The sequence below is a fragment of the Mastomys coucha genome, unplaced genomic scaffold (genome assembly GCF_008632895.1).
Source record: "Mastomys coucha isolate ucsf_1 unplaced genomic scaffold, UCSF_Mcou_1 pScaffold15, whole genome shotgun sequence".
NCBI lineage: Eukaryota > Metazoa > Chordata > Mammalia > Rodentia > Muridae > Mastomys > Mastomys coucha.
The window spans coordinates 38,394,894-38,420,175 of NW_022196897.1; the positions used below are offsets into that span (position 1 = coordinate 38,394,894).

The 25,282-nt window shown below is 43.2% G+C and overlaps 1 protein-coding gene across 1 annotated transcript; it reads right to left on the reverse strand.

Moving 5' to 3' along the window:
- Window positions 1–5,941: 5,941 nt before the first annotated feature.
- On the reverse strand, window positions 5,942–24,155 carry Rnd3 (Rho family GTPase 3). Its single transcript, XM_031370198.1, has 5 exons — window positions 23,712–24,155; window positions 23,191–23,278; window positions 12,289–12,398; window positions 9,261–9,395; window positions 5,942–8,036 (listed from the first exon to the last, which is right to left on the reverse strand). The coding sequence occupies exons 1-5, from the start codon at window positions 23,859–23,861 to the stop codon at window positions 7,785–7,787; spliced, it is 735 nt and encodes a 244-aa protein (XP_031226058.1). The 5' UTR covers window positions 23,862–24,155; the 3' UTR covers window positions 5,942–7,784.
- Between the last annotated feature and the right edge of the window lie 1,127 nt (window positions 24,156–25,282).

Below are 25,282 nucleotides of genomic sequence, written 5' to 3' on the forward strand. Positions count from 1 at the left end.
CTCTCTCTCTCTCTCTCTGTCTCTGCCCAGGCCAAGTATCATCTAAGTGTCATGCTATCTCTAGCTAATAACTCTCCAGCTCTTCAAACATCATACAAGAATGATCATTGTTATGCCACAATAAGTATGAATGGACATTTCTAAAGATTTTCTTCACCCAGAACACAGGCTATTTCCCCTCAGATGCTCTAAGGTTCTCAAGAGCAGGGCCAGAAGAATCGCTAACTGCAGAAGAATTTGAAGGGCACTAGGGGCTATGTACTAAAGTCTCTGTGTTAAGAATGACACATAAGAGTTCAGTGGGCCAGACCCTAGGGAATTTGTGACAACTTTAGTAGGTGAGAGAGGCCAATCAGATCCAAAATACTGAGGAATGGCTGGCACACTCTTTTTATGAGTGGCCTGGTTTTTGAGAAGCAATTTCATGCTCAAAACCCACCATCTTTTTCACCAAGGAAGCCAGAACTAAGGGGTAAAATATGAAAAGGGTGTGTTTGTCATAACTGTATTGGCTCCCGTGGATCACCTAAGTGCCTTCAAACAATGCAAATTCATGATTTTATTTTAAGAAAACAAAACAAAAGGTAGAGGTTCATGGTTCTTCTGCAAGCTCAGAGGAGAATTTCTGTCCATGACATTTCCACCTGCTAGGAGACAACTGTGTCCTTTCAAATTCTGTCTTTTCATGGCCTCCCTTCTCTAGCATCAAAGACCCCAGCATGATATTTTCACATCTCTCTCTTTCTCCTTCCCTCTGAGGCTCTGGTGTCACACTGCCACTGGCTGACTCTGACTCCTCCTGCACAACTTTTATAATGAGCTGGGACTTGGTGGAACTCACCAGGCTACGCAGGATCTCAAGCTTGTTAACTGGATCCAGAGCCAGGGCCCTTTGCCATAGAAAGCAGCACTCATATCTAACTTCCATCAGATGGTAGGCAGGATTTGGAAGCCATTTTTAGCCAACTACAATACTTTGTGTTTGCTTACTTTTATTTACTTATTTGTATGAACAGTTCTTTTCATACTTTTGTACTGTATGAACAGTTGTGTTTATAAATATTACTGGCAGAGAAAGAAAAAGTAGAAAGAGAATTTATGTGGCTGGGTATTTGAAAAAATGGTTAGAACTGTGTGTCTAGAGCTTGAGTCTTTAACAAATCATCACCTGACTCTGGTGGACATGAAAGATAAAGGAACCTTCCCCCACTGATTGTGTCAGGCCTTCTGTCTCTACACCATTCTCATAGATGCCTGAAAATTTTGAGAAGGATTTAAAAATGATAATAACAAAATTACACATTAGAATAGTATTATACAAATCCTTTTGTAGAACAAAGTGAAATGGGAATGCTTAGTAATGTGTTCATGTATTGCTGAGTCCCTATGTGATAGATGTAATAACAGAACATCTAAGACTGGATGATTTGCGACAAACAGAAATTTATTTTTTCTGGTTCTTGGGACTTAGAAATCTAGAATCAAGGTACCAACATATGGTAAGACCTTTTTTAGTACATTTCACAAGGGAGAAGCTGGAAGGACTACATACAAATTTTGTGTTTTCTCATATCAGGAAAGCATAAGAAAATCCACTCCTGGAAGATATTTTTGTACTATTAATGCATCCACCTGAGTGGTTCAACCAAACACCTCTGCAAAAGACCGACATCTCAGCAGTACATCACAATCAAATTTCCAGCATAAATTGTTGAGGACACATTCAGACCACTACAGTGGTTAAGGGCTGTGTATAAGGGACTGACGTGGAGAGATGGAGCTGAAGTAGGGTAGGTAGTCACATGGGCACAAGCCTTTCCTCTGCTTCCTTCTCCAGGGGAGATTTCCAGGTCTAAAAAGCTTCTGGGGAAACCACAGGGAGTACCTCACATCCAGAGTACTAGAGAGAATTAGATCGGGGCTGACTGTCCTGAAAGCATCCTTCCTTTAGTAGTTGGTCATTCATTAACTCATTACCTTACAGCCTACTGTAGCAGGTTTCAGCATATTCTGATGAGTCAACCACAGTCTCCTGCTAAATGTTGAGCATCTCAAATGGCCCTAGAGCAAGTACTGTCTAGAAGAAGAGGACTCATCTGCCTGCAATCTGAGAACATTGTTATCCTAAGCTGACCAAAAAAGTCCAGCTCAGTTTTTGATTTCAGGTAATTTTAAAAGAAATAACAAAAGTCATATTGGCTGATTGTACATGTCAAAAGACTATGTGTGAAGAAATATAAATTAATAAAGGTTAGATATTAACTCTTAGACAGCAAGTGAATAGAGATTAAGGGTGAGCGAGTTGCACATTAGGAAGGCAAAAATAATGAAAGAAATGTACAGTAGTCAGGAAATACACGAGTGTCTTAAGAGGACAAAACCCTCACCACACACTCTTGATGATAGCATAGCATGTAGCATCTCAGTCTACTGATAGCAATTACTTAAATTGCCCTGATCACTGTCAGTTCAGGGGGAGCCATTATATTGTTTGAACTCACTGCAGTTTTCTATGTCCTTCCCTATTCTCTGAGACTGTGCCAGACTTAATGTAGCTCACTCTCAGCTACTCGTCAACATTTAAAATAGCAATTTATTGAGAACATGCCCTTGGGAAAATAAAAGTGAACAAGGCAGCTTGCTCCTCTAACTGGATTCCTTAAAATCAAGCACATGCAACAGACATAATGTGGCTAATGTATCTGATTGCTCCTAACACCATCCATCTTACCCACAAACAATCAGACAGAGCAGAAGAATCCTAGAAGCTAATGTCAAATATTTTTCTGATCCTTTTTAATTTTTTTTTTTTTAAATTTCAGTGCTGGTATCCACACCATTCAGTTTGGATTGGATTCTAGAACTATTGCCATGGAACCTCTCTCTAGGTCCTTGTACATTTTCAGAGCACTGGGGTGTGGAAGTCGAGAGTGTTGGGCATGGATGGGGTTCCTTTCAATGTCCCACCACTCAAGAAGCAGGGAAAAGATAGAGGTAAAAGAAGAGAGGTCATAGGCCAGGAGACTGACAGGTGTCAGCAAATTAGTGTGTATCAAGGGAAGGTATGGGAAGCCTGAAGAGCTGGGGAGTACGGGGCCATGCAGCCACATCCTTTGGCTCATATAACTCAATGGCTGTGATGGTCCCCTTCTTTCTAGCACCACACCACACTCATGGATTATTGTTGATGACAAGGGGATGCTGTGGCAGAATGCTTTTCTTTTCTTTCTTTCTAATCTTCTCTGTATCGTTTCAATTTTAGTATATGTGCTGCCGAAGCGAGCACTTTTTTTTTTCCGTTTTTTTTTTCGAGACAGGGTTTCTCTATATAGCCCTGGTTATCCTGGAACTCACTCTGTAGACCAGGCTGGCCTTGAACTCAGAAATCTGCCTGCCTCTGCCTCCTAAGTGCTGGGATTAAAAGCGTGCACCACCACCTCCCGGCTGGCAGAACGCTTTTCTAAGCTGCTTGCCTGAGTTCTATTGTTGCATCTCCCAAATGATCCTGTAGATGACAAGTCTTCATGACCAAACAGGGAGCTAGATGCTACTTAGCACGCACAGGGTGTGGGAGAATGAGTGAGTGGTGGGAACCTGTTCGAACAGTGTGTCACACGTCTCCTTCTTACTGTGTATCTAGTGTGTCTACTGTGGTGACACTGAGTCATACATGGATGGACCCAGTTTCTATTCTTATGGGGGGCAGTTTGTTCTTCACTTATGTTCAAATTAGAAGTGACCTGTTAGTACCTCAGTGACCACGGAAGTGAGGCACAAAAGAAACCCTTAACACCAAGTCCAAAGTAGCATGTCAAAGATAGGTGGGCTTTAAAAGGCCTGCAAAGGGGTGTGTGTGTGGGGGGGGGGTTCATTCAACTTTGTTTCTGGGTTCTCAGAATGCGGTAGAGATGAGAAGGGATTAAAACTATTAGTGAATCCTTGCCTAAAATTAGACTAGCACAAAATACACATTTTAGCATTGAATTATAAAAGTCTCTACTTTCAAATGAATGATGTTTATAATTAATTTATATCGTATTCATGCATTAGAAATAATTTCAATTTTAGAAAAGAATTTTGTGGATTTATGCCAAGTTTAATTTTGTTTTTGAACTTAGAAACTTAAGAGTATACAAGAGAAAGTTCCCAGTTACAACAAAGCCAACACATTTTCTAGCAGATGTCTTGGTAGTGTGTTCAGGCTTAATTGGATTGTCTCCTACTGAACTTCTAGCAAGCTCCCAATATTTTATGCAGTACAAATGACACAGTGACAACTGACAACAGGACATTGCTCTTCCATCATTTTTAAATGGACTGTAGTCATTAATACACACCAAGAGTGTGTATTCCTGCACACTGAACTACAGCACTGTCAAGGTCCTTTAGCGGGTGCATTGACTACTCACAGGAACGTTTATTTACTAGCAACCCAGCATTCACGAGTCAGTTCACACCAGTGTGAATCAGCACTTCTCACAGGCTATGACCTGCCTGACTGTCTACCTTGACGATTCCGTTATGCATTCTGCACAACTGTCCAGCAGACCTTGAACCTAATCCCTTGGTCTATTTTTCAGTTTCCACTCAAGCCACCCTCTCTGTGAGACTAGAATTTTCGAAGCAACTATTGTTGAAAAAGATTAACAGAAGTGAGAGAGACATGGCCTTAGAGGTTTAAGACAACCTTTTCGCATTTAAAACGTTATTAAACTGTGATCACTACTAAAATGCAAGGACTGTTCACACAGTAGTCAGGTAATAGAACCAGGGCAAACATTCATTCAAGTGGACCAAGGTGACCAGTGCTAAAGACATATTAATTTCTCTTTTGGTTTCAACATACTAAAGCTGCTGAGAACTGACCAGAAAGAACATCATTTTCAAGCCAAAGAATCAGCTAAGGGCAGCTGAGGCAGAACCTGAACCATTTTCCTCCCTCCCCTCCCCCTCTTGTAGCAGACTGTTGAGAAACAAGTTTCTTGCAAGCTTGACCTAGCCTTAGGCATAGCATAGAAGCGATCCAGTGCTAGGGTTGGGAAAGTACTTTTTTCCCCTTTAGTAATAAATGACAGGGATGAGTTACAAACTTATGCAGTAAATGCCTGAGCTCCAAAATCTCTCATCTAGCTATCTCATAATACTCATGCTCTTAAGATTGTTCACTCATGTAGGAGCCTCTGGTTTTCTCAGATTTGTTCTTCTGAGAATTCTAAATAAGTAATTAAACCACAAAGATTTCTCAAGCCATTTTTTTAAAGACACAGGATGCAGTTTTTATAGGAAATACCGTGCCTCTGTCAAATCATAGTTTTGAAGTCTCACTGAATATTTTTAGACATTTGTGTGGAACAAGTAGACATTTTAGCTAAAGACAGAGTCATCCGTCCTGATTGGGACTTCTGGTCCTTTCCCCTAGGCCACTCCATGTGTAACTGACAATTTTGTGTTGTTGAACATCTCTATCACAGATAGGACTAGTTGTGTTATACCTCCCCTAAGCTGCAATAGCTGGATCCTGAGCTATCCATGTTCTGTGAACAAGAACACTTTACAAGGGGATACCTGGGTTCCCAGAAGACACAGCAGAAACTAAGGCCACATTAGATTTCCAGGTACTGAAAATCTGGGGCTGTATCATTCATTTCCACTATAAAAGACTTCCAAAGAATTTTGGCACTTTCTACAAATTAATCCTATCCAGTATCATGGCTTCTTTTGTTATATGTCCAGATCACTCAAGTATGCCCCATTTTCTTTAATTTTTTTTTAAAAGATATCATGTGAATATCTTCTATATACAGATTCATCTTTTTCCAAGAATGAAATTCTGAGCTTTACTAGTTCAGAAGCTCTTAGCTCCCATTCTATAATCATCTTTATGAAACAATATAGTTGAACAATTAGCCAAGAAGCAGAAAACACCACAGGGAGACAGACATGGTGGTTACTTTTTTATTTGAAGAAAAAAAAAAACCATAAGTTTTAATAAATACTGTGGAAACACTGACCAAACAAACATACAAAGTGACTTCAACATTAAAAAAAAAAGCAACAAAGGTTCTGCTTTATAACAGTTATAACTTATTTTCTTTTTACAATATTTAAATACAGAAAGCACTTGCCAGCGATTTTGTAATACTGCCCAAAGCGTAACGCTGTACCAGTCAGAGCGCATTATGTTGGTAAAAGGTCTGAGCTTCATGGGAAATGACTGAAATGGCATTTTCTTGCAGAGACAAAACAAAGTGCTCGTAAAGACACAGGACTGGGTGTTGTCATTCCCTTAACCTCCCCTTCTGGCCACAGTTTAATGGAGACACAGCTCCAAACGCTTCAAAAATGAAGGGTCATCTTTGGGGAAAGAAAAAGCTTGTTTTCAACAAGCACCAACTCTGAAAGATCATAACTGATTTCTTCTCTGAAAGGAACTGCTCAAAAGGAGAAACCTGTAAACTATTTTAAATGCTGATTATTACTTCTGCAAGGATCATGTTTTTTTTCAACCTGGCCCTGGCTGTGTATGGTTAAGTGAGGTTTATCAGTCACTTGAGAAACACCCTAGGCTCATACCAGGGCAGACATTATAGGCTTCTTTTCAATCTGGGGTTTTCTAAAGCATGGGCAAATGGGGGTTTTGTCAGAACAACATTCCTTTGAAGGAAGTGGCATCAGACAACAGCTTACTATCTGCTGCCAGCCTGGGGGCCACCATCCCCCCGACATGAACGCTTTTGCTCTGTGTATTTTTGACTTATAACTTGGTTCCAGACAGCCCCATTCACCAACTGTGCTCTCGGCTACTACTACTCCTTCATTCAAGGTCTCTCTTGGTGAAATCAGCAGCCACCTGCCTCCTCTTTAATCACGCTATCACATCAGACGAACACATCTTTTATTTGACTTCTCGTTTTCATCAACGATGGCAAAAAGAAAAACAAAGCCACACACTCTTTTCTAAACAGCGCACAAAAAATATTACACTGAACAATTTACCACTTGTTAAGGACAATCACAAGGATGAACAAAACCATCAGACAGAATAAAAAGCAACACTCTCTTCTAGTTGATCTACGCAATCTCTTTAGTGCTGGTCTATGCATCTTGTAAGGCCGCGGAAGCCTTGCTTTCAAACCATCTCGCTCAGCAGCGACCTTCAGGAAGTCAAGATTTCAAAGCCGCATGAAGTTTTCCTCTTGAATCCCACCGGGTCCCAGTACAATTTCCATTTTAATGATGAGCTAGGAGGAAATTAGATCGCATCCTCTAGAAAACTAAACGCTAAGGTCACAGTGCGAGTTCCCCAACGAGGACGGTCTACTAATATATACTTTTTGGAAAAGGGGATTAAAACATTGAAAAAACGAAATCAAAGTAGAGATCCACGAATAGGTTGTAACAAAACCACGAACACAAAACCGAAAATACTCAAGCACCATTCAGAGCGTGGATGTTCTCGGAGGTACTGGCGCCCCCCACTTCTCTAGCGCTCTCCCGTTTGTAGCTCCCCTTGTTTTTGGCGGATTTTTCAAGTCACACTTCTTGTCACACAAAACTCTTCAACGCATTCGCTTCTCACCACTCGGTCTACATGCCGAAACTAAGGACAAAATTCCGAAAAGTGGGTATCTTTCAAGGGCCTCCTAAGCCTGTGTCTATGTGACTTTGGCTGGGCACTTCATTTGACTCCATCTTTCCGGTTTTCTCCTGCTTTTTTTAATTTTTAATTTTAATTATTTTTTTTTACACCAGATTCCCGTGTCCTCCTTAAAGACGGCGAAGGCTCACATCACAGTGCAGCTCTTTGCTTTGTCCTTTCGTAAGTCCGTAGCAACTGCTGAGAGTTCTGGTCTGCTAGGCATGTGTGAAATCCGCTTTGTGGCCCTCTGTGATTTGTTCCGCTTAACGTTTTTATTTGTCTTATTTACACACGCCAAGGTGGCGACGTGAAAAATGTCTCTGACGCTGTTTTCTGACTGTAAAGCTGAACATTCTATGTAAGTGGCTGCTCCGATCTGCTTGGCCATATTTGCCCCCTGTGAAGTAAAAGAAAAGATTTTTCCATCAGCAGTGAGACTTGGGAGAGACACTGGAAAGTGTTGAAATGCCACAAAACAGTCTTGCATTAAAACATACCTAATATGCCAAATGGACTTCCCAAGTGGTGTACAAAATAAAAAACAGATTTTTTTTTTCTTAATGAGTTTCTTTCTTTGTAACTTCCCAAGTACTAAAGACCCAATCCGATGGCCCTCTATTATATCACTCTGTAGAACTGCTCTCTCTAGCTCCCCACAGCTTCCAATATGCTGATTTGTTCCTGCAGGAGATTCCAGAGCAACCAGCTCTCACTAGGAGGATGTAAAGAAGAGACAGGTACAAAGGTGGCTGCTGACCCTCACTGAAACTTTAACTAGGTAGTGCATAACCTGCGGTGCACTGCAGGACACTGGGGACACTGCTAGTGGAGTAAGTCCCCTGACTGGGGAGGGAACCATAAGCCTTCCTCATGTTGGACAAGAACTCTGTGACTGATCTATGTCCCTAGCCCTAAAATAGAATACTTTAAATAGTGCACAATACATTTACCTATACCTATTTTAACAGGAACCTTTAGAATCTGGTGGTGAGTCTTAGGAGAATAGATTCCTGAACAGATTTTCCTTTCTTTGAGGGAACACTTGTACCATGATGAACATTCAAAAGGTGGCATCAGAGAGTGATCTATTTTACTAACAACAGCTTAATTGAGGGTTTTATTGGACAAGAGAACAATAAGTTCTCTTAAAGAGAACTAATTTTAATCACTTTCTCTCTTTAGAAACATCCAAGGGTAGCAAATATCAGTTGTTTGTGTGCCCTAACTCCTGACGACTTTTACTACAGATTGTCAAGACAGTTTATATTTCAGTTGACTTCTGCCTCATCTCTTGGAAAAGTGCTACATCTCATGTATCACAAATAATAATTATATTTCTTTCATTTTTATTGAATGGTGACTTTTCAGAGCTTGGAGAGATGGCTCAGTGGTTAAGAGAGCACTGGCTACTCTTCCAAGTGACTCAGGTTCAATTTCCAGAACCTACATGGCAGCTCACAACTGTCTGTAATTCTAGATCGGGGACCCAATACCCTCACACAGATAAACGTTCAGGCAAAACACCAATGCACATATAATAAAAATAAATATATCCTAATAAAGAAAGAAAGGAGAGAGGGAGGGAAGGAAGGTGACTTTCCCACAGTGACAACACACTTACCTGATCATATGACACAGGAGTCTGCCTGTGATTTGAGAGTTCCACTAATGTGCTGACATCTGTCCTCAGATCAGACTTGCAGCCCACCAACAGCATCTTGGTATTGGGACAAAACTCCTGGATTTCACCTTTCCACTAGGGAGGAGGAAAAAGAAAATTAATGAAGTATAGACACATATACAATAAGAACAATTTCTCCCTTGGCAGACATTGAAGAAGCCAGCTTATGTTTCAGTAATAAGTTGATGATACCAAACTTTATAGAGAGTAGCCATGCATATTGTTATATTGTTAGATTCTGTGTGGCTCAGTGGTTCCTCCCACAATGAACTTATTTCCTATCAACAATGTCTTAATTATGGAGGTATTTGAAAGACAAAAGCACCTTATATCCAAGGTGCTTATAATCACATATCCAAATGGATGATTATATCCTGGGATATACTGAGTTTCTTATTACCTAGCCTAATATGGAGTAAGTGGAAGGCTTGGCATAAGGAATAGGCCACACCTAAGGAATAGGCAAAAGTGCGCACTCACAGACTCCATCATGCTTCCATGTGCTGGCCTCCCATGGTAGGTCAGTATCTGGCCTGTGATTACTAAAGCAGAGTGTTTTGCTTCAAGGAACCTCCACTGAAGTGGCTGAATGGACACAGACCACAGCTTAAGGAGAGAACTACCCACCTCTTGAGCTCCCAGGACAGCATCTGGTTTTGTAGCCCATAAAGACTTTAAGTTAAATTTTAACTGTTAACCATTGCTGTCTAGTCTACAATTTAACTATTTCCTGTCCTAACCAGAATCACAAGAACTTTGAGAAGCTTCTGGCATGGATTCCAGCTATTCCGTTTAAAGCAACAAAACATCTTTTCATGGTTTTGCTTCTTCTAACTTGAGTTCTCCATCATCAGATGAGGGACTAGAGAGAGGGGTTGAGACTCTTCTACCCAAACCTACGATGTCTTTTGTGCTCTGGGAAGAATGTAATGATGATGTAGCTCTGCCTTTCAGGAGTTCACAGAGCAGAAGAGGCAATAAAGGTCTGTAAGTATAATTCTAGGTAAGAGGGACATTCTGAAAGAGTGATTTAGGAGACCACCAGAGGATAACTCCAGATCTCGATGTGTGTCTGAGTCAATGACATCTAGTTATAAAGTGCTCCAGCACGGGGAGGGCAGTAACACACTGATTGCCTGATCTGCCCATTGAGACTTTCCTTTCTTTCCTCTCCCCCCCACAACTATTTAGGAGCACCTAGCATGTTCTCCTAAAGAACTGAAAAACAGAATATGACTTAAGTTTTTTGTTCTACGTTAAGTCACTTTAAACTCTCTGGTATCAATAGGATTTAAGACTCAATTAAGACAAAACACAGATGAAGTAAGTTGCCATGAGCCTTAAGCCTCACACAAACAGAAACACACTCATTAATATCTACAGGTCCAATGTCACTATTTGTTTGGTCTTAGTAGAAAAAAAATCAAAGTAGAAGAGGAGAAAAGCTTTCTGTCATAAATTATGTATAAGCCAATACTGCATCAAGTACAAACACCAGTGAATAAGTGCGCCTTTCTCTCCACGCACAGCCAGGCGTGTGGTTATGTTGTTCTCAGCTTGTGATGTTGAGGGCCTCCCTCTACTTGTTTACAGCTTTGAAGACAGGAAAGCTGTATTGCTGACAGAACCTGACAAAAAAAGTCAACCCCGTGTTTCATACATGACTCAGAATGGGAAGATGTTACAAACTAAAAAAGACCCTTTAATCTACCTCTAAGAGTACCATTTCATTGAACTGCTTGCCATCAATGTTTAGCAAAAACTGAAGGAGGGTTATACCTCAAACCCTAAATTTATAATGACCTACTCAAGCAATTAAGTACCATAAGGAATACACTAATAAAAACAGGCAAAATGCAAATGCCACTGAAAGTAGAAACCAAAAGAACACAGCCCAAATGGAGCAAGTCTGGACATGGGCACTTCTCCCTTTCTGCTTTGTCTGCGTTCATGTTGACTGGACCACAGGGACAACTGCTGAGTGACATTCTCTGCTCTTAGTCACCTGTGCAGTGCACAGAAAAGAAGGGGTTGTATAGCTAGAGTTGCATGGTAAACTGACAACACCTAGCAAGGGTGAGTGACTAAGATGGTGCCCCATCCACCAGGACATATAACCCTCTAGAACTACCATAGAAGAAAGCCTGGGTTTGCTGCAGGCCAAGCAGAATCACTGTCCCACTGAGTTCTCTGGAAGCCATTTACGGCAAGTTCCTATAACTACCCTGATTGCCAAGTCTTCTGCTGAGGAAGGCTCAGCATCATTCTCTACACAAATATGAAGTTGCCTTCTTAGACCTATGTACAACAGGTACCATTCCTCTTCTCCCTGGTTCCTCTATCTCCAGCTTCTTCTAGTCCCATCTCCACCTATAGAATCTGACCCACCTTTGCTTCCAGGAACCAGGACTGTGTAATAACATACACATTTGGTATAAATGATGCTTTATTAGTAGACATCTGGTCATAATTCACATTCTTGCATGTCTAGGGACAAGCCCCCCTACACATATTCCTCTTATGTTATATTTCACTCCTGTTCCTATGAACAAGTGAACTACAACTCCTTTGTCAAAATAGCTCTTGTTGTATTAATATCTGAATTGAGATCAATGGCAAACACCTATACAGCAGTCTGTCAAGCAAAGGAATGAACGGTCAGCTAAGAGCTTACTGCAGCTATTTCCTACGTTTTCACTCCATTTCCTCCCCCCCAAAACAAACAAGAAAGCTCATGAAAAGTAGTTTGTTGAGAGTTCAAAGGTAATAAAATTTCAAGCAGATTAATTAGCCACTTATGGCATCAATGTATGGGATGTATGGGAATGTTGTTTTGGTGTGGAAGTGTCCTTTCTGGTCTTTTCATTAGAAGAAGTAAGTTCAGAATCTTTGAATGCCCTAGCCAATCGCCTATCTCTAACCCTGTATCATCGAAAGTGCAGGATGAGGTCCTTAACTCAGCACTCACCTTTTTTAAGACACTGTCCAGAGTCTCTGGTCTACTGATGTCAAAGCAAATGAGCACAGCATCAGAGTCCGGGTAAGAGAGGGGACGGACGTTGTCATAGTAAGGAGAACCTAAGGGAAAAAACACACAGGTCTCAGACAGAAATCTCCACTGTCTATGAGGTGCGAACTCTACCCTTTGAGATAAATCCCTTCCCTGTTATAAAGCAAGACCCCTCTGGCCCCCCCCCATTCCTTCCTGTAAAGAAATGCAAATACATCCACAAAAGACAGGTTAGTAACATATTTACTTGTACTACAAGATCTGAGAGCTCCTATGCATGGGACCTCAGCTCCTGGGAAGGCCAGGAATTTAAAGCACAATTGATAGAGTTTAAGAATTACAGTCAGAAGGGTCTTAGACAAACTGGGGAGCATGTGGGACCAAGTGACCTTGAGGACAAGCCCATTCTCACCACTAGAGGGGAAGAAGGCCAAGTCTTAGGAGTGTGTGCTTCAATCATAAGGGAAATATGGTAACAACCGATATCTATGGTATCTAAGTAAACCTAGGTAACAGCTGGAATTTAGGAAGAGATGAGTACATATTAACTAGAAGTATTGTAGCTCTGTTATCGCTGTGGTCAAAGGCCGAGTGGCCGCAGCCACTGGAAAGGGAGCTGCTTCCTGGGAAAAAGATCCAAACTCAAGATTAGTCCAATAGTTGAATGGGGGCGGTGAGTAGGGGGGAGGGCAAGTTTAATGATGCACAAGAAGCAAGAGCAAAGCAAAGCACAGGAGTGTCACTCCATCCCCAGTTACAAGACTGGATAAGCCATTGACCTTTGAGCTTGGTTACACTTACCGCCCCCCAAGCCCTGCCCCCCAAGCCCTGTGTTAAGTTCACTTCCTGCTATACCAAGGATGTCATAAATGCCATGGTGGATCATGCTATTTTTCTACACAGTCCCTCCTGCAAACATGACAGCAGAACATAATCCAAGGGTCCTGGCCTGAGTTAAACCCAAGGTAGTCCAAAAGTTCAAATCGACAATCAATCAGTGGAACCTGAGAACTTTCCAGACATTTAAGACTTTTCTCCCTCTCCCTCTCCCCCCCCCCCCCCCCCCCCCCCCCCTCTCTCTCTCTCTCTCTCACTCACTCTCTTCTTCTCTGATACCTTTATGAATTCCCAATGTTGGGAAAATTGAAGATAACTTGACAATCACTTTTAATGTACACTTCACAGACACCAGGAAAATCATTTACTAGGCAAATGCAAATACACTAAAGACTTTCTTGACTTTTGATTTAGTTTTGACATAATTTTGCATTTCTGGCAGGAAAACATAGCATGTATTCCCTAAGTCAAAACTTTGGTTGTCCAAGTCAGAGAGGGAGAGAACAAGAGACCTTTCCAAAGAAATTGTTTTAGTCAGGTCCAGCGGCAGGGTAAAGCAGAAAGATTGCAGTCTTGAGGCCTACCTGAGCTGTGGAGAGAATGCAAGATTGTTTAACTCTCCATATGAGTACACTAGTATTTCCGCACTCCTTCTCCACTGAGCAACTTTAGTGAGAGCGTGTCTCAAAGAAAAAGTGAAAAAGACAGCTGACCTTCAGGAGTCTGCTCTCTCTACCTAGAAGTTACAGCAGTTAGAGTGTGTGTCCTGGGCTCTTGGTGCTTACCGCTGCAATCCCTAGCAGCAATGGGTCTGCCTCAGTCCTGCTTTAGAGATGGAGAGAGTGAGTGTGCTGAGCAAGAAGATTGGGGATGTTCTAGGAACCAGGAAGGAAAGTGTCAGCGTGGAAGAAAGGTTAGGAAGCTCTCAGGCAGGACAGCAGCCTCCTCACTGGCCTGTGGAAGGCAGGAAGTGTGGTAACAAGGCCTGCAGAGAAGATACTTACAGTGAGCTAAGGCCTTAGTTGAAATGAATAAAAAAAATATGTAATGTGTTTCTAAAAACGACAAGCACTGGCTACCCGTTCAGCCACTTGAACAAATCAGAGGTGAGAGTAACTCTAAGGTAAACACTTTGAGTTCACCTCAAGTTTTTCTTGAGAGGCACCCAGGAAGGGATGGCTTTCCCTCTATGGATACATTGATATTGTGCATTAGTTAGATCTGCAGCTCTGATTCTCCTCACTGTAACCTTCCTTGTTTGCTTGTCTAAAGTCTAACTTTGGCACAGCTGTTGCTGTGAGCATTAGAATATCTCTTTCCTAACAGCCTGCCACAAAATCCCAGACTGTACAGAGAAGAAATTCAAAGGAGGACAGAGGAGGCTCTCTTCTGTTCTTCAAAGCCAGCTCCAACGACCTGACCCGACCTACACAGTCAGAGCCAGCCTACTGTGCAAAGTGAACAGGTGTCAGAAAGCTCATGTCTTATGCTCTCCAGTCTAGACCTGCAGGACACCTAGCATCTGGAGGTGCCAGGCTCCCTTAGAACAGGATGCTGCCTGCACAGAGTAGCACAGCGGAGTATTTACAGGACAATGGAGACCATCTTTTCCAAAGGTGGCTGAAGAAAGTCAAAGGGGCAAAACTAATTTAATTAAACTTGGGACTGCTGGGAAAATCCAGAGGCTGGGTTGCAACATTCCAGTCACCATGTGGCTGAAGAGAACACCCCGCCCTTTGTGGGCTGCTTCCCCTCCCCCACACAGTTTAAGGCCACAAAGGGATCTATCTGGCTTTGTGCTCAGCCCTCTGTCACAGGCTGGAGATTGCTTGCCTACCAAAAAAAAAAAAAAAAAAAAAAAAAAAAAAAAAAAAGATAAAAAAAAAAAAAAAAGAAAGCAAGGCAGCTTTTGTGCTCAGTGGCTATATGCAAATAAGACAGAAATTTACTCTCTTGATTGACTTTAAAAAGAAACAGTTCTCTTCGAGTTAAACAAGATTCTCTCATGGAGGCCTGTTTCTGCCTTTGTTTTCATTTGGTTTAACAGTTTGGATGAAAATACATATGTAGTGTAACGCTTCTCCAGCAACCAGCCACCGAGCTTGGAGGTAAAGAGGTAACTCTTAGGCACTTTAACAAGATCTAATTAGGAGCAGCACTTTGATCCGAGCCCAGTCCACCCCCCTGCAAGTAAACAATGCAGCTTTTTGATCAACAAGTGCCCAAGGGCACTAATAAAATGGATCCTTAAACTCATAACTGTAATATGACCACCAACGGGAAGAGTAACTTGCCATAGAAGATAATTTATTCACTATTTTTTGAAAGCTTAAGGTTAAACATTTTTTTCCAGGATAGGGGGAAAAAATAACCACCCAAAACTTGTCTTCATTTTTTTCATAGTAAGAAAAGTGAACTTAGAAAACTGTCCTAACAGGAAAGATCTCACAGTTCATTAGGTAAGAAGGACCCTTTCTTCTGTGTTCTTCCCTACAGTGCCTTGTGACTGCACAAAGGAAGTCGGCAAGCAAAGGGGGCCGGATCACCACAGGCATGTGTGGGAAGAATCCTAGGAATGCCCTGTCAACTGAGGAGGCCCGGAGACAGAGGAGACGCCAAAGCGTGGAGAGTAAGCCCTCAAAGTGAGAACAAAGCCAGCCCAGGACTCCTGCTGCATCCCGCAGCTGGAGAAGTCCCACGGCACCTCGGGAAGGCAGGCTTCCAGAAGCACTAATTTCTATGGATTCTAGTTAAGGTTGGAAGGTGGTAACTGAACGTGTTTTTACGGTGTGCTCAGTCTGTACTTCAGTACCTACGTAAGAATGTAGTACGGTTAAAACCCAATGAATCTAGGAATGAAGCTTTGCTTGTCAAATGAGACTTCTTCAGAATGTGGAATGGGCTTCATGCAAATGGACACTTTCACTGCATTTCAGGCCCCGTTTAAATAACCTACCAGAGTTTCCATTGGCAAATTGCAGGGAGTTGTATTAGTGTAAAGCTGTGACTGGACTATAGGCAAAACAAGTGTCTCACCCTGTCCAAGTTTGCTCCCCCCCACCCCTCAGCCAAAAGGCTTTATCCAGGCATGGATTAGCATAAGAATGCTTTAGGGGTTCTATGTTGCTTGAGTTTGGCAAACATCAGAAAAGTTCTAACAGACTTTTGAAATTACAGGTCTACCCATCCTTGTCTTCAAGATCATTAATTTGGGCTGAGAGGAAAATTTCCAGCCCAAGAATAGTCACGAAGTGCCTCACCTAGAAACTAAGTCTTCAAATGCATACCTGCCTGCTGATGTCACCCTGCTGCAGAGATACAGCACACCATATATGTACATGATTAAACATATATGGACCAAGAGCCATGCCTAAAAGGCGACCTTTGGACCTTTTGCAAAACCAGCTCAAATGCTGAAACTTTATCTTTCTAAAGTCTGCAAACTGAAAATCCCCTTCACCGAATCTTTTACTTACACTTAAAGTAAGTCAAAAGCTTTTCCTATAAGGAATTCCTATCAAGACAAGGAAGTTAGGAAGAATACATACTTTGGGGCAGAAATTATACAGCAAATTTTGTAACTTTAAGTGTTCATTAAAAGCACATGGGTAGCAAGTAGATCGAGAGGCCATGTCAGGAAGGGAAGCTGTACAAGGGGAGCAGGCTCAGGAATGTTGAGTCAAGTCTGGACAAGACCTTGAGACTGCTTCATATAAGACCTAGCTCTTCCTCAACTCCCTGCATCGCAAACCTCAGGCCCCAATAAGCCATCACCACCCTGCCCAGCAGTGCCTACTTTGCTTGTATCTTCTACTGAATCAGACCCTTGTAGATTATGAACAGCTCTTATGAAAACACGTGGGCAGTTATGGGTTTCAATAAAAACTCAGTGTTTTCTATTTGTGGGGAGCGGTGCTGCAGATGCACAGGTGGATATAAGTTCGGGTGGGTACAACTGACATCACTACTTGGCGGTTCTAAATAAGATTTTGGTAGATGTTTCCAATCCAAGGGATACTTTAAAAAAAAATAACATTTTTACAGAGAGTGGAACCATAGGAATCATAGAGCTTGTAGGGGTAAGATTATGTAGATACCTTTTAAAAATCCACATTATCATCCACTCCAGACTGAAGTGATTATGCTCCCCATGCTCTCTGAGCACAGGGGATTCACCTTACCTCCTACTAGAGCATTAGGCTTGTGTTTCAATATCAATGTGCTCAACACCTGGCCAAACTTTTGAAGCAGCTTGCATTCTATGTCAGAAAAGTCTGAATTTTTGCCAAGAGGGTTCTGTGAATGTTGCCAATATGTAAGAAACCAGAAGACATTTTAAGGACATCAAAAAGATGAGTGAGGCCCAACTGATTCATATGGCTCAGCCTAACCATGCATCATGAGCTGAGTGGAAATATGGGTGTCCGTGGTGTCCTGTTTCCATGTAAAAAGAACTGTATTACTGACGAAACACCTGGTTATTTTAGAACCAGTAGAATGACCAATCTGGATACCTTACTCCAATCTACAGCCTAGGAAAAACCAAATTGGAGGCAAAATTAGCACCAAATGGATTTTTAAAAAAGCAGAAGGAGAAGGAAAAGAAAAGTCTAGGGACGGATGAAGACTTGCTTCCAGGCAAGTTGTTTGTCTATCCCTAGCCCACACTTCAGTGTATGAAGGCTCCATCTACAGCTGGGCCTGACTTCGAAACCCTAGGTTCCAAGGATCATAATGACTTTGTGAAGTTATCTGGTTCTTTGTAGTTTGTTTGCTATTCAGATGAAAACAGTTTGTACATTCTTAGCCTACCTCTAAGAAGCTTAGGTCAGAAATCACAACTTTGAGAACCTGGTTTTCCCCTGATAACCATTAAATTTAAGCATTTTTAAAGTAAAGGGAGTTTAAGAACTTTGGAAGATCTGAGTCAACGTCTAGAGAAACTTTGGAACTCTGAGGAGTTTAATGGACAGGAAGACCTGAGCTGGGGACCTGGAGTTGGCATGGGTATTGAACATCATCTCTTGTTGCTGTGGGTGAATCGGTCCATTCCCACCAAAGCCCATCTTCTGTTTCCGGGTCCCTGTTCACCTATGGAGTATTCATAGCAGATGCCCTGGGAAGGATTCCTTGCCTTGTTCAAGCGCACAGGCATTTCTTCCTTCCTAGCTGCACCCTATACTTAGTCTGGGCTTCTCATTTTGTTTCTTACTTCACCCTGGAGAAAGAATGGGTATTTTAAATTTTCACCTGTATTCACAGCATTTTTATTTGCTTGGTCACCCTAACTAGAGTGTAAGCAGCTTGAGGACCTGAGCTATTCCTGCTTAGCTCAGTACAGCCCATCCCCCATCATAGCCCCAGCAGCTTTTGCAGATGTTTTGCCCTAACAGTTTACAATCATATCATCTTGGCCTGCCCAGATGTGTTCATTTATATTTTAAATCACAAAAAAGGGGCCAAATCTCCTTTTAAATGGCTTTTCTTGATTAATATGTAGATGAGTCTCCAAAACTGTTGAACCATTTCTATTAGAGCAGCGGTCACCAAAACTGGCCTTCAAGCTTGATTGTTAAAAGCTGAAATATACTAGTGTAGTTAGTTTTATATTGATTCTGAAGACTTTCCTCCAAGGAAAGTAACTATTTTTTCCTTCTTATCTGTTGCTTTATATTAAAATGTAGACAATATATTGTTTTTAGTTAATAAACTAGAAACAAATACAGGAAGTGCTAACTTTAGCATTCAGGACCTGAAAGAGGTTCATAGCACATTAAGATTCAAAAGAGTTTTTACAGGGCAATACCACAGTTATCAACTGGGGATCAGCAGTTGAATTGAATATTTAGAACTAATAATATGCCTTAAATAAAATGTGCATTAACTTGCTCTGGTTAAAAGCTAGCACAGATGACTGTTACTCCCTAAATCACGTATTCAGAAATTACGCTGCAATCAAGTTCCTAAGAAAAGATACGGTGATCTTTAAATGACTAACTTTGTATCATTAGTAGGCATTTGGCTTCATGTTACAAATTGCTTCTACGTTTGGCAAGTGTAGCAGATTTTGAAGCACAAGCTATGAGAACTACTTTGGTTCACATATCACTTCAAGATACCAAGATATTCCCCCCACCCCCTTTCTGTTTCTCAAAACTCATCGGGAAAATTTGAATAGTTTCCCAGCACATTTCTGCAACAATTAAAGTGGCTCATTTTATAAGGAAAAGAAACTATATCTAAGTAAGAAGAAGATATGAACCCAAGACTGCCTTTAGAAATCCCTCATTTTAGAAGATTTTCTTGACACTTACGATATGTCGTGACTTTTGGAGTATTTTAAGTAGCCATAAGAGTCCATTGGCACTGTGCCACTGTGGCTGTTGTAATTGGTGGGTGCTTGGGGAAAGACATAAAGACTGCTTGGAGTTCAACTGGGAAAGCCCCATAGGGAAACACATGCAGCAACCAGTTAGAAGAAACCATTAGAGTTCAAGAGTAAGTGCATCATAGGCTAGCCATCACCTAGCTCTGATTCCTATGCTGGCTAACAGAGGGCCTGCTTACAGTAGATGCACAAAAAAGGAAGAAGACTAGAGAGGGAGGAAGTATTAACTGCCCTGGGCTCCCAGAAGAGAAATGAATGGCTTCCTTTCCTCACACACTACTTCTCCTTGACATTTTTTTCCCACATTCAAATTGGCAGTTTTTGCTTACACATCATGATGACTGCTTCAGGGGAAAAACAGATCACTTAGGAGAGGTGTTTCACACACAGAAAGCCCAGAAAGAATTGTTTCCTACATGTGTGTTCTGCCGCTGGAGGGTCAAACACAATAGCCATGCAACCAAAGGGCAAAGTTGATACTCTCTCTCCACTCAGTTTTCCCAATCTAAATCTCTCGCACACAGTCTTGGGAGAGGACAAAAAGTGACATTTAGAGATCTATAAACTTGGCTTGGATCTTCTGTACTGAGATAAGCTGGTAACAGTTGGGCAAAATCAAATGTATAAAGAGGCATAAAGTATATGCAATTATTTTCAGACCTCAACAAAACAATGTCTTTGTGAGCAAAGTAAGTGTCAAATAATGGGGGAGAAATCTCTAGGAACTTGTCAGGAGAAGTGGGTGACTAGGAAAGATAGTAGAGTTACTGGGAAGCCTGAACTTCCTGCTGGAGGCATGCTAATTCTGAGTGTGCCACTTTCAGTAGAAACATCCTATTTCCAGAATTTAAGCAACGCTCCATAACTGTGTTTAATTAACACAGCTCCACAAACAACATAATAGGAATTTCAAATAATTCCCCATGTCTCTTTTTTCATTTATATGAATCTAAATTTTAAGTAAGGTTTCATAACTGGATAATTTTGCAGTATAATACTGTTGCAATCAGCTTTTAACCCTTTTGATCTTACAGAAAGATGCATAGGGTTTTCTTTTACTAAATAAAAAAATATAAGTCATTATGTCACTAACTGATTTCATTTCAGGTGATTAACTTTAATTTGATGAAAAGCAATATTTATGAAGTTGCCAATCTTAAGGCAAAGGTAATTCAGTGCTAATTAATGCCAGGAACCCCATCTCCTTAGCAACTATGCATATCATTATAATTTGTTCAGTTCTTAGGTTTTATTGGGTGACTACTGTATGCAAGACATTCCGCTATAAGTGCAGAGACTGTGAACTATATAATTGCTGAGTAAGGCTTGAAAATATCTGAAGTATGTTCGAATTGGCTTCTCACTGTAAACAATTCATATACATTCGTTTTATTTGTTAGCCCTTGGAAAGCCTATGCCTTTTCTCTCTTAAAAGAAAGGAGGTGGCAAGTTTGGCTTTTGGGCACCTAATCTAAAATCTCTGTTGGTGGTCTTGTGGCTTTTGGGGCTGGAGACAGGGATGTATAAGCCCGCATTCCTAGGAGCCCACCCATCCCCCTTCCTTATCCAAATAGTCTCATTCCTAAATCCACCAGCCTGGCTCAGCCCAGAATCTGGTTTGGTTTGCAGACTGTGAGAGCCTCAGCCCAGGGAGGCCAGATCCACTGAGACTAGGAGCTGAAGCCAACCAACATCCTGGGAAAGAAACAAGAAAAAAAAAATCTGCTTGTCCAGTACACTAAAGCCAAGAAGCATAGCTGGGAGAGATCTTGCACATTATCCAGCTCAGCGTCTGCCCTCTTCTTACAGATGATGAAAATGAGACCCAAGGAGGTTGAGGATTTGCACACAGAAATCCCTGGTAACCAGGAGCTAAGATTGAAGCACAGCTTTGTATCAAAGACCGTATCAGATTCACTGCCCCACTCCACGCCTAAATAATTCTTATCGAGTGTAAGTCCAAACAGGGCTGGGTGGGGGTGGGGGAGTTCTGGTGCTAATTGTTGGTACCACACCAGCTGTCCGGCGCACTAGGCATAACAATTACCATAATATGTCTGAGAACAGGAACCTAATAAAATACTAGGCTATGTAATAATTCTGATGATCGAAACTAGCAATAAACCACTAGAATTCCATCAACACTTTCTCTATAGGATCAAGACTGCGTGTGCAATCTCAACAACAACAACAACCACAACAACAACAACAACAACAAACACAAAACGCCCTTGGCGCAGCTCAAGGAAGAGCTTGACTCTCAGGAGGAGGGAAACTGGATCTATCCTTTTCACTGCGGCAGTCTGAGCATCTGGCACCGACCGTGAGAGACGCCGGTGCAAGACTTCCCTCTAGTCTTTCTTCTAGCCTTTGTGCTGGGGGGGTTGGGGGGGGCTGCCTGTGGAGATCTTGTGACTCTGACCCCTTCCTCCCACTGTCTAATCCCCCAAGTCCCACAGAGGTTCCAGCCCAGGGTGTGGGAAGCTCACTGAAGCTCCACGAAGCCACTCCCAGTTGAGCCGGGCTCCACCTCGGGCCACCCCGCCTGACAGCAACCCTACGTGTTGGCGCTTGTGCGCTCCTCCTCGCCAGTTTCGCCTAAATCTGTCTGGCAGCCCAGTTCCCCACCAGCATCGGCTTTTCCCCTCCCAGATTGGTAGCTTCTGCTCCTCTGGAGAAGGTATGGTTTCTACTAACAGTAGGCGTTTCTTCCAAGGAGCCTCTGGCCGGGCTTGGTAGAGCTTGGATACCAGGGGGGTGCTCAGTACTCAGTCCTCACTGTCCCTGCCCCGAACTCAGCCGGGGCTGCCAGCCTTCCAGCCCGCGGAGATCTGCCCTCCTCATCACCCTATGCCACGTTGGTGGGTGGGCGCATGGGAAGGCAACAACCCGGCCTTGAACCCTAGACCTCTGGACAGAACCCACCAAGACGCCAATAATTCAAGTAGACAGGAAGGTCAAAGGCGATCAGTGCTGCCTGCGGCTCTGCAGGAGGGCAAGGCCGAGGCAAAGGGGTAGGGAGTGGTCTGTTCGGAGAGCTGGCACAGAGTGATCTCCGGGCGACCGCAGAAGCCGCTCTGCGCCGGTGGCACAGAGGCTGCGGGGGCGGAGGCCCCGCGGTGGCCGCTGCCGGCACCACCAGCGCATTCCTGACAGTAGGCGTCACGGGCGCTGGCTCCGGTCATTCACTCTTCTCCCCCAGCCTGGAACCCCCCACGCAACCCGGAGGCTTCGGGGATCTTCTCCCAGCTTAGCCTGCGTCCTTGCCCCGAGACCAGATGGCTGGTGACACCCACGAGGGGCTTACTCGGCGAGGGGGAGGGTTTCCACGCTGCTCTGTGTGTTCCAGCACTGGGCCACCCTGGCGGCCCGCTCCGGCACGGCCCCAAGGAAGGACAACACAAGGCCATGCGGCCACCAGAGGCTCCTCCAGCAGGGTCACCCCGGACACAGAGCGTCCTCCTGTCCCCAAGATCACAATCACTCCCACTGCCTCCCGTGCCCAGAAAGGATAACGTTTTCCCGCGGCTCGGGACCTGGAAGTCCCTCAAGGAGCCACATTAGTAGATAGGGCACCGGATCCCGAGCCCCGGGGCGCACCGGTTCAGACCGCCACGCGGTGTGCTGAGTCTTACCTGAAGTGTCCCACAGGCTCAACTCTATTCTTTGTGTGTCGATTTCAAAACTGGCAGTGTAATTCTCAAACACCGTAGGGACGTAATTCTGGACGAACGAAAGAAAGGGACAGAAGAGGAAGGAAAGGTGGCAAAGAGATTATTAAAAACACGACCCGCATATTGAACCCTTGAAAAACACCCAAGCCCCCAATTAAAACATACCACCACCACCACCAGCCGCACACTCCCTACACAGTAAACACGCAGCCCCCTCCCGAGAGCCCTCCCAGGTCTCCCCACCCGGCCTTCCACACTGAAACCAGCAAGTTTCTGGGGCCAAGAGCCCAGGGTGCTGGCGGGTCCCAGCCCAGAGGCTTGCTTTCCAGGGCACTTTCGCTTCCCAGCAGTGTGGCAGTAAGAGACCAGCTGGGCATGAGAAAGACTTTCAAGAAGAAAAAGCAGTGAAGCAGGAGAAACGACGCTGTCCTCCAGACTGGGGACCCAGCCGCTCCCCTCAAAGACGTACGGGTCACACTCACTTCGGGGAAGCAGTCCTTTGCGAAGACGTGGAGCAGCGCGGTTTTTCCACACTGGCTGTCGCCCACTACTACTATCTTGCATTTCACGTTCTGATTAGGATCCATGATAGATTTACTGGATAATTTCTGACTGGCTCTTCTCTCCTTCATTGATGTTGCCTTATTTTCTCTTGGAACAGGAATTTTCTCTTTTAGAAGAAAAAAATATATATACTTCTCTTTATAAAAAGCAGATATAAAAATAAATCGCAAGGCCGGAGGGAACCCCTTTAAGCGCAGCGGAGTGGAGGGGGAGAGGCAGAGGCTCTTTACTCCTCTCCAACAAGTTTTCTGCCTGACTCCGCGCCTCTCTTCCCAAGTCCAATTCCGATCAGTCTGCTTTGTTTCACGCTCTCCGCGCGGCTTTATACGCCCAGCCTTCCAATCCGCTCCGCTTTCTCAATGAGAGAAGGAAACCGATCCGCCTCCTCCCCTTTTATGGAGCCTGGGAGCCAGCGCGGCGGCCTCGGTGGCGGAAAGTGTAAGCAGCGCGCCCTCTAGGGTGGCGTGCCATCCTGGCTTGCAGACCCAGGTTCTGGCAGAACCTGAAGGCGCCAGGCAGGATTTGCTGATGGATAGATTGTTCAGGGCCAGGGTGAGGGGAAAGCGATATCTGTACACATGGATTTGCACTGGAATTCCTTTCAAATTGCTTTCGAAGGGGCGCGTCTCCAGAAGCCTCGTCATCATTTGTGAAAATAAAAATATTTCCCAATCAAATTAATAAAACAGAAGTAAATCTTGGATGGGAAAGGCTAAGTTGTTGTTCCCCAAACCCATAAAATAATATATATGTATATATGTATATATATATATATATATATACACACACACACACACATATATATACATACATATATATATATATATATATATATATACATATATATATATATGTTGTGTCAGGTACATAACATAGATGAGATATTTCAAACACTGTAACTGGTTTTCCTTGATCTTTGTGGAGGTCTGGCTTTTGAAACTTGTCAGTTTCAGCTATTCCAGAGGAGGTAGAAGGCTTTGGGGAGTGATACGATAACGTGAATGGGGGTGGGGGCGAGAGAAAATGGTAGATGACGAAAACTATTAGAAACTGCCACTCTCCTAGCTGTGACGACTTTGGAACCAGGTGGACCCTCCCACTCCCTTCCGCTCCCTTCCCCTGTACCCTCCTTCGCCCAGGAATCAAGGCACTGGACTTTAAAAGCACACATGCCCATAGTGGAAAATTTAGGGACTCCCCTCCTCCACACACGTACTCCAGTCCTTCCAAGTCTCCCTTTTAGCAAGTCTTAGAAGAGGCAAACATAAAGACTGTGCTTGTTCTCTTGTTTTCTGAGAACAGTGTCTTCATTGCTGGTCACCCCGATAATCAGGAGGCTTCAGTTATTAAGCCTGTAGTGAAGGTGTCTGGGAAGATAGTTCAGTCTGTGAAGGGCTTGGTCTGTAAGTAGGACTTGAATTTCACCCCACAGCACCCATATATGGAGGCACTCCTGAGTCAGACCCAGAGGATTCCTAGGGCTTGCTAG